This window comes from Apus apus, chromosome 4, assembly GCF_020740795.1.
Source record: "Apus apus isolate bApuApu2 chromosome 4, bApuApu2.pri.cur, whole genome shotgun sequence".
Lineage (NCBI taxonomy): Eukaryota > Metazoa > Chordata > Aves > Apodiformes > Apodidae > Apus > Apus apus.
Window position 1 is genome coordinate 70,921,858 of NC_067285.1, and position 12,682 is coordinate 70,934,539.

Here is a 12,682-nt window from a genome sequence, read left to right on the forward strand (position 1 = left end):
GATTTACACCAGTGTTTTCAAGGCTGCCAACAAGTAAATCCAGAAGGCAGGCAGCCAAAATTCCAGAAGAGACAACTGTCTTTTATTTTATAGCTTATGCATTTTGAGCTTAATATGATTTTCCACTAACAAGTTCTGTACCTTCTCCAAAGAGCTAAAACTGGTGTGCAGAATTGCAACGTAACACAGTCTCTTCAAGGCAAGCTAATATTAAAGTCATGGTAAATTATAGAAGATACACTGTTTACCTAGGGGAAAAAAACCCAAACAAATAGTGAGGTTAAAAGCATTACACATTATTTATTGCAGACACTTGTTCCAACGGTCACATTTTAAAGCTTGACTATATATGAAAAAATATATACCAGTTGTGTTGTTTCCCATTTGACACAGAATGAGCAAAGACATAAGGACAAGACTGCACTAACACTGAAGAGGAGTACAAAGTACGCATTGGCTATTTTGTGCACTTGATAAATAGAATGGAAATCATATATACTCTTTTCAGAAAGGTGCTAAAAACAAGCTGCATTTAAAGCAGCAAATAGGGCACACCGAAAAAAGGTTTTCTCACTTTTCAAGCAGAACTATAGGAAGTGGGCACACACAGCATGGTGAGGTCTAAATGTTGTGCTAAATATAGCTGAATGTTATCTAATGATTTTTAATGCTAATAGTATTCCATTTGCAACATTAATATTACTGAAGAAAAAGCTACTCATCCATTAGCCTAGACTCTATCAAAGAAATGAGGCCCCAGCTACTACTTTCTATCCATCTATGTGCAATATCAAACACAGTTTTGCTGTGTAAAGTGCTTCTTTTCCACTGATCACCTGCTGGAAAGATGACACCTCTCAGGACAGCAAGAGCTCATTGCTCTTGCAGAGCAATAGCTGCAACTTGACCATTACCAGCTAAAACCAAAATCAGATTTGCTAAGTTGCTGACTATAGGAAAGGTAGTTCTGTGTTCCATGTGTGTCCCTGAAATGATAACTGCACAGAACTAAACACCACAAGGAATACCGCTCATTCTATTAGAAATTATTTCACAAGGTAAGACATCTAAGTCAAAACCAAACAGGCTGTAGATAGCATAATGTTAACAGGTAGAGAATAATATTAATTCTGAAATAATGGCCTTTAAACTAATACTCTGTGTTCGGATAGGAACTGGGAATGGCTTCCCTTCTTTGCTTTCCTCTTCCTGGCCACAGGTTTTTGTCTAACTATAAAACCTATCACCCTGTCTCCTTTCTTAGTAACATTTGTCTATCCCAATGAAATCCTGAGCTATGTCTCATTTCATACTCCACAGCAATACAAAGAACAAACGCCAGCTTTAAAAGAAGCACTCTTGCATAGCAGCATGGATGGCACAGTGCACAACAGTACAGTGCAGAATCTTATTCGAAGACAGGTTATGAGCCCACAGGCTGCAAATCTTGACACGTACGACCAAGGAAATTAACAAAAGCCACCGCACACATGATTCTGATCCCACAAGATCTCTCAGTTAAACCACACTGCATATGCTTTTCTGCCATCTGTTATGACCTGCACAATATATACCTTTGTACACATTCAACTTGTAACAGATTCTTAGACACCAGTTAGACCCTTCCCTATTGCCCAGTGATTATACACATGATGAAAAAGGCTTTTAAATATACAATTAAGAGAAACCAAGAGTTATTCGAGATGTGTTTTCTGTGTATTTTATTGATCTGATACAATATACAAGCATACACAGCAGTACAGGCATGTGCATCTGTCTGGATATACATATATACACAAAATGCCAGGTGTATGATACGTACAACAAACAAGGCCAGATTATCTGGTCTTGCAGAGATAGGCCCAGGATAGGACCAAAGACACAAGCCCTTCAAAACTGTAACACTGTCTGTTCCACCGTCTGCCTGGGGACCGGGAAAGCTGCTGTAATAGGACAGAAAGACACTAGGTAAATATTTAGATCTGGTAATAGAGAAGATGGTTGCTTTTATCTTACCATTACCTATTCTCTCTTCTAAGGCTGATCCATTATTATTCAGATAATAATGACTTGCTAGCTTTACACAAGGACATAAAAAAAAAAAAATGCACAGAAACTGCTAAATGGGATTCCACAGCACAAAGAGAGCTAATAAAGCCTGCTGGGGAGCCAAGGCAGGTGATGAAACTGTACCAGGCCAAACAAGTTCTTCGGACCTAGAGGCTGGGTAAACACTCAAGAAAGCACTCAGTAGGAATCCATGCTTTGTTCTTTGACCACCTCCAATCCTGCTGTACTTACACATCCCCCTGGTAACCTCTTCTAATATCACAACAGAAGCATGCTAACACACCAGCATGCTAATAAACTTTTTCCACTATAAAGAATCACTACCATTTATTTGTTATTGACATATTTTATGAGAAAGATGGTAAAATTGGTCACGTTCATTATCAGGCACTTGGCTATGTGACGACAACTGGTAGGAGCCGAAAGAAGAGAATCCTCACAGTGTATTCTGGGAAGAAAAAGATGGATAGTTACCAGGTTTGTGGATGTTTTATATTTTAACTTTTTCAGCTCATGAAACAGAAATAATAATGGTGATATGGCTCTGACAGGCATATTTTGTTTGTTAAACAATAATAAAATATATTTTAAGCCATATTTTTTACCATACACTAATAACCTAGACCTGAATTTCTTCCTCTGTCGCAAGTTCATGGTTTGGATCAATAAGACATGTTCCTACCATCTTCCCATCAGACATTACTGGAGAAGCAGTAGGCATCTGCCTGGTAAGTAAAGAGAGAGAAGGAGAAAAACTGGGGGCCATTGCTGGTGGAGGGTATCCAAAATTATGGATAAGGGGAGAATGAGGGAAATTTTTAAATGCTTGCCCTGATACTGTGTTTGGCATTCTTGGTGGCACTGTCCTTATGCCAGGCTGGGCTACTGATGTTATCAAGGGAGGAGGGAAAACCTGAGATTTCTTCTCCTTAGGGAAGCTATGAATGTGTACATTTTCATCTTTCAGTTTTGCAATATCATTAAACACTGAGGCAAGAGGCTGAAATCTGGGTTCCCAGCTGAGGACATAATCCCAGTTATAACCACCTCTGAGTTCCTCATCAGAGGTGCTAAGAGTTGCAAGCGAGTTACATCCAGAGTCCTGCCTATCTGACATGAAGTCACAGTCTCTTGTGAGGTCTGTCATCACGTCTTTCTCTTTTATTCCAATTTTCCTAAGTGCTTGAGGCAACATTTCATGTGTGTAGGCTGTGTCACAGGCTTCTTCTCTGCCTGCTCCTTTAACGGCCTGCACACTCTCCATGCTTTGTGTGTTAGCCACAACATCAGTTTCTCCAGAGTGGTAGGACAGGTGATCAGACTCTCTTGGGATCCCTGAATCTGGCACCCGTGAGCTGCACTCACTCAGTACTGAGCCAGAGCTCTTCCTGCAAGGATGCTCATTGATCATTTTGATTTCCTCATCCTCTGCAGTTTCTCCCTCAGCAGAACCATGGCCACTGGAGTCTGAAAGTCTGCAGGGGACATGATCATCCTTCCCTTTTTGGATTCCTTCTAGGCTCAGCCATTCTGCTATGGCACCCATGGGAAGCATACTGCTCTCAGTACTTTGGATTTTCTGGCAGCCATCATCTTCACTGGCTGAATTCACATCAGTAGCTGAGAAAGATACTGCTTCCTTTGTCACACAAAAGTTCATCAGATCTTTCCACTTAGGTCTCAGAATAACAGCAATAAGACTGACTGCAAGCAATAGGAACACTATCAAGGAGACCGAAATGCTAATGGTCATGCTGTATGCTGACACTATGGGATAACTCTCAGGAGAATTGGAAACATTTACCAAAACGGTACATACTGTAAACTTTGACTCAATTTTGGGGCTATGAGCTCTCACCAACAATTCCAGGTAATCATTATTCCTTTTGCTGCCATTTTTCTTTCTGTGAACAGTCTGAGTTAAATAAATATAACCACTGGTTTGACTCACGGAGAAGAATGGAGAAGTTTTTAGCAGGGAGTAATGAACAACTCCATCCAGTCCACCATCACTGTCTGATGCTGTCACCCTGCCAAGCAACTGCCCTGCTTCGTTCTTCTCAGGGAGATTAAAGAAATATTGATCTTGTGTAAACACTGGGTCAAATTCATCTCTCCCCTCAATATCTACCTGAACTGTAATGGTAGCCAGTGAATCACCTTTGTCTTTTGCTTGGATTATGAGGCAGTACCTATTCTGACTTTCATAGTCAAACATTTGCTTTGTATGAATATCTCCTGCCAGAGGATCAATGAAGAACATGTCGTGGTCTCTAGGAGCTTCACGATGAGCCAAACACGAAGACTGGATGGAGTAGGTAAGGTGTCCATAGGAGCCTTTATCAAAATCCAGGGCATTAACAGCACACACAAAGGAAAAGGCAGGCAGATTTTCACTGACAATGCAGCTCACTGTGGGAAACAAAAACAGTGGGGCATAATCGTTGTCATCTAGGATGCTAATAAGAACAACAGAAAAAGCCACATTTTTTATATCAGCTCCTCCATCTGTAGCTTGGATGACCAAAGTGAATTTCATGGTATCCTCATAATCCAGTGTTTTCATCAAATCCACTGTTCCAGTTTTCCCATCCAAGTGAAAATGTCCCTTGTCATTTCCAGAGACGATAGCATAAGTGATCTCTGCGTTAGGGCCCGTATCACAATCGTTTGCTGAAACTTCAGTGACGTGACTACCTACAGAGATGCTCTCTTTGACATGAACATGATACTCTGGGCTGCTGAATACTGGGGGATTATCGTTAATATCCAGCACAGTTATTAGCACAGTAGCTGTTGAATTCAAGGAGGGTGTTCCATGATCAGAGGCAAGGAGGACCAAATGGTGAGCAGAAGCAGTTTCCCTGTCAAGAACATCGCTCAAAACAAGACTGCCAACAAGTTTGTAGGATGTTTCTGACTCTATGATGCTTGTTTCCACGGAGAATAAATTCTCAGCATTGCCATCAATAATAGAGTATTCGACATATGTGTTTTCATGTGTCCAGTCATAGTCAATGGCTGAAAATGTGAGTATGTTCTCTCCAACTGAGGCATCCTCGCTCACACTGAGATTGTACAGAACCCTTGTGAACTGAGGGGCGTAGTTATTGACATCTTCTACATGCACTTCTATGGAGGTAACTGCAGTCAGAGTGGGACTGCCACCGTCTGTGGCTTCTATCAAGAGCTGAATAATGGAAGTCTTTTCCAGCTGTGTAACTGGTCCTGTAGCGAACACTGAACCTGAAATTAAAACAGAATTAACAAAAGCCCACACTTCACATTCACTAGGCAACTAAATGTGATTCCAAAAGCTGAATCTAAAGCAGTCATATTTGAAAATGACTCAACTGTAATGACTGCACACCCTAAAGTAACTCTCTTGCATCAAGGGAGCCATAGGCCAATGGCTCAATCTCTGGGTGGAGATCAGTGACAAGTGATGTCCCTCAGGGGTCTGTACTGGGACCAGTACTGCTCAATATCTTCATCAGTGACACAGACAGTGGGATTGAGTGCACCTTCAGCAAATCTGAAGATGACACCAGGCTGAATGGTGCAGTTGACAGGCCTGAGGGGTGGGATGCCACTCAGAGACACCTGGCCAAGCTTGAGAAGTGGGCCTATGTGAACATCATGAGTTACAAGGCCAACTGCAAGAGTCAGGGCAATCCAGAGTATCCATAAGGCTATGGGATGAAGGGATTGAAAGCAGCCCTGTGCAGAAGGACTTGGGGGTTCTGGTTCATGAAAGACAAGATGTGAGCTGGCAATGCGTGCTTGCAGCCCAGGAAACCAACTACCTTCTGGGCTGCACCGAAGGAAGTGTGGTCAGCAGGCCAATGGAGGTGATTCTGCCTCTCTTTTCTGCCCTCATGAGACCCCACCTGGAGTACTGTGTCCAGTTCTGGAGTCCTCAGCACAAAAAAGACATGGACCCATTGGAGCAGGTCCAGAGGAGTGCCACAAAAGTTATCTGAGGGGTGAACACCTCTCCTATGAAGAAAGACAGAGAGTTGGGGTTGTTGAGCCTGGAGAAGACAAGGCTCTGGGGAGACTTATTGCAGCCTTTCAATAGTTAAAGGGGGTGTGGAGAACAGCTTGACCCATCTTCTCCCTCCAGGTAGAGGGGAAGTCACAGAAGAATCCTGACTTCCAGGGGCCGTTATTAGTGATGTCATCGGTTTGTGACAGAGAAAGATGGGAACAAGTAAGGCGTGTTGTGACAGGACAAGGAGTAATACCTTTAAACTAAAAGAGGGTAGATTCAGATTAGATATAAGGAATTATTTTTTTTTTTTTTTTTTTTTTTTTTTTTTTTTTTTGAGGATGGTAAACCAGGTTTCCCAGAGAGATGGTAGATGCCACATTCCTGGAAACATTAAAGGTCAGGCTGGACAGGGCTCTGAGCAACCTGATCTAGTTGGAGATGTCTCTGCTTATTGCAGAGGGGTTGGACTAGATTATCTTTAAAAGTCACTTTCAACTCAAACTATTCTATGATTCTAAGACATAACAGCTAATGCTGTGAAGCCAGGGCATATCCACAATGGCACAGTATCAAATACACATGCTGCATATAGACCAGCAAAAACTTCTATTCCTAGTAATAGGCTGAATGTGCAAACTGCATAAAATAAAGCACAAAACAAAGCTAAGGAAAATAGACTCCTTATTAGAGGCAGCTATACTATATGAGTTCATTACTGAAGGTCGTTTGTTCTCCTGTTTTGCTTGCAATTTAGTAACAGTATTATGGGCTTGTTTGTTATTTAGATAGCTTTGCCAATAAGTTATGTGAACATGTTTAATTCAAATTGCTTATCTAAACCGGTGGGGCGGGGGGGGTAGGGGGGCAGGGCAGGGAAGGAGGGAGGTGCAGACTAGATTGTATTTCAACCCACCCAAACCATTCAGTGACTATGTTCATAAGCTAAATACTTCTACTTCACTCTTCACAGTGAACAGCTAAGCACCACAGAGACGACACTGTGTGACAATTTTCTGATCACAGTTGAAAACAGGCACTAGTGTATTGTGTTTGTGTGGCAACGTTTCAGTAGCAGAGAGGCTTTGGGGGTGGCTTCTGTGAGAAGCTGCTAGAAGTTTCCCTCATGTCTGACAGTGCCAATACCAGCCAGCTACAAGACAGACCTTCCGCTGGCCAAGGCTGAGCCCATCAGTGATGGCGATAGCACTCTGGGATAACTGATTTAAGAAGAGAGAAGAAACCTGCACAAAGAGCAGTTGCAGCTGGAGACAAGTAAGAATATGTGGGAGGAACAACCCTGAAGAAGGAGGTGCAGGAGGTGCTCCAGGCCACAGAAAAGACATTCTCCTGCAGCCTGTGTAGGTCCACAGTGGAGCAGACACACACTTGCAGCCTGTGGAGGATCACATGTCAGAGCAGGTGAATGCCCAAAGGAGGCTGAGACCCCATGGGAAGCCCACACTGGAGGAGACTTCTGGCATGAGCTGTGGACCCCGGGAGAGAGGAGCCCATGCAGGAGCAGGTTTGCCAGCAGCATTTGTGACCCTGTGGGAGGAACCATGCTGGAGCAGTCTGTTCCTGAAGGGCTGCACTCCATGGAAGGGACCCACACTGGAGCAGTTCATGAAGAAATGCAGCCTGTGGGAAGGACCCACACTGGAGAAATTTGTGGAGGACTGCCTCCCCTGGGAGGGACCCCACACTGGAGCAGGGGAAGAGTGTGAAGAGTCCTCCCTCTGAGGAGGAAGGAGCAGCAGAGACAACATGTGATGAACTGAATACAACCCCCATTTCTTGTCCCTTGTGCCACTGGGGTGGAGGAGGTAGAGAACCTGGAAGTGAAGTTGAGCCTGAGGAGAAGGGAGGGGGCAAGAAAGGGAGGGAAGGTGATTTAAGATTTGGTTTTATTTCTCATTATCCTTCTTTGATTTGATTGGTAATAAATTAAACTAATTTCTCTAGGTCGAGTCTGGTTTGCCCATGACAATAACTACTGAGTGATCCCTCCCTGCCCATATCTCAACCCACAAGCCTTTTGTTATATTTTCTCTCTCCTGTCCAGCTGAGGAGGAGAGTGATAGAGCAGGTTTGGTGGGCACCTGGCCTCCTGCCAAAGTCAGCCCACCACAACTAGCCAAACATAAAGACAGGTTTATAAATACAGAATAACAAATGAGTTAAAAATAATTCAGTTTTGACTGGGTGAGACGTTTGTATAAGCAGTGTTTGTAGTTGCCAGCATCCAACAAACATTGCATTCAAAAATTAATCTCATGTAAACACCTGGTAACAGCAAATAAGTGATAAGAACTAGCTTACTGAACAATAATTGCTCATCATTTTTGCAGTATCTAGAAATCTCTGGAGCATACAAAGAGAGAGAGAGACACACACAGTTTTCCACCTCTTAGTGTTACAGAAGAAAATTTGAAGTGATAAATCTTTAAAGTATTGCAGAAAATTATGTACTTTGGAGAGAATATTCTAAATTTAGTAAATTTCTAAAATTCATTTAGGATTATAGGATAATATAAGCTCTCTAAAGAAGCAATCTTAAAAATATACTGCCCGAGCTATAGAGAAGCTCCATTATGATAGGTTCAACTCATACTGAAAAGTATGAACTTGAATTGAATGAAATCTAATACATGAGCTGAAATGCTACCAATCAATCTAAAAAACACAGCAAGTTTTCTATCAAATCACATCAGAGGAACAGCACCTCTAGGATGCTGTGACCAGCTGCCCTGTGCATGGTTCAGGGACAAACTGAGAACTCCAGTCTTTGATGCAATCAGTTCTTTAGTGATAATGGCAGTTTTACCAAAACATACAGTACACTTTGGCCACCAAAGAGTTCCAGAACTCAAGTGATCACCTGTAACAGGTGAGGAAGTGCAACAGGATTCTTCAATTTACACCAAAAAAGCTGAAACAATAAACCACACCTACAGACTCACCATTCTTGGGATCAATGGAAAATTCCTCAGAGGAAGAGAGCATTTTGTAGGAAATCATTCCATTTTGTTGCGAATCCCTATCCACAGCAGAGACTGTCAGAATGGTGGCATTCATAGAAATGAGCTCTGGCAAGCTCACCTGACATAAAAACCAAAATTACAATTTGGTAGAGCTTAATAAAAGATTTTGAACATAAAAAAATATGTTTTTCTTCATTTGATCTTGTTAGAAAAAAAACAAACATAGTTCCTAGCATTGGAAAAGTTTCTACCTACTTATTTTCTTCTTGGACAATGCCCTTGGCCACATCCTCTAACTTGGTCAGCCTTGAACTGGTCAGGCAGTTGGACTAGATGATCATTGTAGGTCACTTCCAACTGTAGTAGTTCTATTCCATTCCATTCCATATATGCTCTCCTTTCATTATCTTAGTGGGCCCTAGTTATTCTTAGTGGCTAAAAGAGCTTTATTTCAAAAGACTCTTGGACAACTTGAGCTTCTACAACAGTCTAGCAGTTAAAATTCTTGTCCAGAAGTCCAAAAGTTGAGCTCTGTACCCTCCCTCAGCCTAGCAGGGGATTGTTGGGGAGGTCAAAACTCATATCTCTCACTCTCGAGATGAGTACCACTGCTATAATGCAGGGTTACACATTACAAACTATATGTGTATAATCTACCACAGGGGCCTTTGCCACACTGCTGTGGAAATGCAGAACTGAAAAAGAAGAAATTCATGCTGCAGTAATGGGGCCCAAGGAAATGTACCAAATTGTTTACCATTCTCCCAGAAGGAAGTTCAGAACAGCGGAACCATCTCCCCAAACTGTTTTGGATTATACCCACTAACTCCCAGTGATGAATGGATGGTGTATGGAACACAGCATTCACACCACTTTCCTTCTGAAGTCAAAATCCACAAACATGAAAACTGAACTATCCCCTCAGTTCTTTTAGGAGAATTCCTAGGAAGGGGTTGAGGTTTCCCAGAAGAGCTCTGCTCTGTTTCTGGTCCATAACAGTTTGCTGAGACTTCTCAGTGCACAAATGTTTTTTTAAGACAAATATAAACAGCACTTCTATTACTTATCATCATATACGGAAAGACATCACGTGTTTGTTGTCCACTTGCCACATCCTCACCTGATACAAATCCTGAGTAAACACTGGTGGGTTATCATTGATGTCCAAAACAAGGATGGTGAGTTCTGCTTCTGTTTGATGTACAGAATCAGAAACTGTGACTGTCAGGTTATACACAGCAGTTTCTTCAAAATCTAATGGTTCCACCACTGTGATTACACCGCTGTGTTGATCGATGGTGAATTTCATTCCAGGACTACTGTCATAAACAAAACCAAACTGAAGTGCTGGCCTGGAGTCTGCATCACTTGCTGACACCTGAGTCACTATAAAACCAGGCAGGGCATCTGAAATAAAAATGTTCAGAATAAGTCATAGCTGAAAGATGATATTACAATTTCTGAGGATTTTGCCGATTTTGTAATACTGAATCAAAAGTTCATACCTTCTGTATTAGTTTTTTAGTGTATTTTGACTTTGTGTTTTAGAATAAATGCAATATCAAAAAATGCTACGGAAGCAGTAGTGGATTTCTTCAAATGCATCTGCTTAATTTCAATTTTAATTCAGGTTTTCTTCAGAGTTTCTTTCCCAGATCCAGCGTAGCCATAACTGTTTCTTCACCAGCAATAGGAACGTCCATGATTTTCCACAAGCATTTAGGTGACATTAAATTATTGAACAGTGTCACAAGCTTTCACAAGAATATTTAACTGAGGTATTATAGTCCTCAGGTCTGTGTACAACCACCAAATGCAATTCTGAAAGGTTTCAGAAGACGGAGAAGGCCACTAGAGTGGAACAAGACCTCTAGCCAGACCTCCGTGGCACAAAAATCTTAAAAGCTCAAAGTATATTCGTAGGAGACTGAGGAACTGGATACAGATAGATTTTATTATGTGCCAAATTGACAGTACCAGGGATTGCAAACTGAACCTATTAACGATCATGTAACAAAGCCTGGAGCTAACAGAAACAAAATCATTTCCCATTTCTATGTCCAGGGCATTAAGCCTAAAAAATGCTGTGCAATATCCTAAAGCAAGTTTCTTAAATGGAATACAAAAACCTAAATAAGTAGCCAGTAGTTTACAGCTGCTGTTTACCCATGAATCCCATACTTATCATTTTCAGTGGAAGCTAAATTCAGGAAAGGCTAAAGAGTATCACTAGGATGACAGCCTTGATATCTTTCATTAAGAGGAGTACTGGAGTTTCAGCACCTAAATCTTTGAAATTTTTCTGCTGTGTAACTTAATGCATCACAAGTATGATGCCTGTATTTGAAAATACTGGGTCCAAGGTCTGCAAACGTTCAGGTAATAACACACAACTCACCAGATGTATGCTGGGATGAGAACTCAGGAGTTCTTGGGTCCTGCTCTTCATGATCATTAACTGGATTAAGCTATAGAGCATTTAAAAGCTTAAATAAAGTTTACATAAATTATTTCTTTAATCACAACAAAGTTCAGAATGTCTCATTTCCAGCAACACTGGTTTTAACACCAACTATTTTTATTGAATAAAAGCAGAAATTGAAGACATCTGAAGAATATGATACTGGAGTCCAAAACGAACAGATTACAGATGTATTTCTGCAGAGTTTGTTTTCCTCTTTCTGAATTGCCTATGGTTTTGTTCCAAACTGTTCTTAAACACAATGTCTAAAGATTGAGAATAATGCCTCTGAGAACAAAAGCAGATCACAATTTACTTTGATATTTCAGTATTAATAGTAATAATTTTCTTTTTTACTACAGTTCCTTGGTTATACAAATCTCCAGAAGCACTATCATTGTCTGACAAATCCCAGTCTTTGCAAAGTTTAGCTATATTATCACACTTACCTTCTGGGACCTCCACTTCACCTAGTGGTGGGACAACTGGAGCATTGTCGTTAACATCTAACACTTGTATCCTCACAATACTTGTAGCAGAAAGTCTGGGGTTTCCTTTATCAGCAGCTTGTACAACCAACCTACAATTAAACGAAGGAGTAATTGTCACTATTGACCAGAAATCACCAAATTATCCACCAATGTTATAAGCAGGGCAAAAATTACAAGCTAAAAGATTAGCCCTTCCCACTCCTTTAACTCAACTCTTAAATTCCATTTTTCTTTCTGTAAGGTTAACTGCCTGGAGGAGGATTTTTTGTGTCTTGCAGGAAAAATGTTCAGGGGACTAGGTGGAAAAAAACATAACAAAACCATACAAAGAGGAAGAGGTATTAAACTGTATTCATTTTACTCAATTTCATACCAAATGTAGGTGATAAACAGGCTAGCAAGACTCCTTCAAATAAGACGTTTCTCCAGCTGTTAATTCAGAGCAGGAATTAAAACTTAAGTAGTAATTGTTCTTTGGAGGGACTTGACTCTCCTCATTGTTTATAAAGGGACAACAGGAATGTGAAATTTGTGTTATATGAAAACATCCAGAGTAATATTCAGCCAAAATGTCTGCAGAGATATAGAATAGCCCCCTATTATATTATAAATTAAAGAGATCAAGTGAAAAACCTGAATATGTTCACCATTTGACAATGGCAGAGTTCCCACTGATTTTAGTAGA

The 12,682-nt window shown here is 41.1% G+C and overlaps 1 protein-coding gene across 1 annotated transcript in view; it reads right to left on the reverse strand.

Moving 5' to 3' along the window:
* Window positions 1-1,654: 1,654 nt before the first annotated feature.
* The window catches only part of DCHS2 (dachsous cadherin-related 2), a 114,937-nt gene continuing 103,909 nt past the window's right edge, over window positions 1,655-12,682 (reverse strand). Inside the window, exons 17-20 of the mRNA XM_051618287.1 lie at window positions 11,956-12,086; window positions 10,166-10,452; window positions 9,025-9,163; window positions 1,655-5,316 (exon numbers count right to left, since the gene is read on the reverse strand). Of these exons, the coding sequence (XP_051474247.1) occupies window positions 2,690-5,316; window positions 9,025-9,163; window positions 10,166-10,452; window positions 11,956-12,086 (3,184 nt within the window). The 3' untranslated portion in view covers window positions 1,655-2,689. The remainder of the gene's footprint in view (window positions 5,317-9,024; window positions 9,164-10,165; window positions 10,453-11,955; window positions 12,087-12,682) is intronic.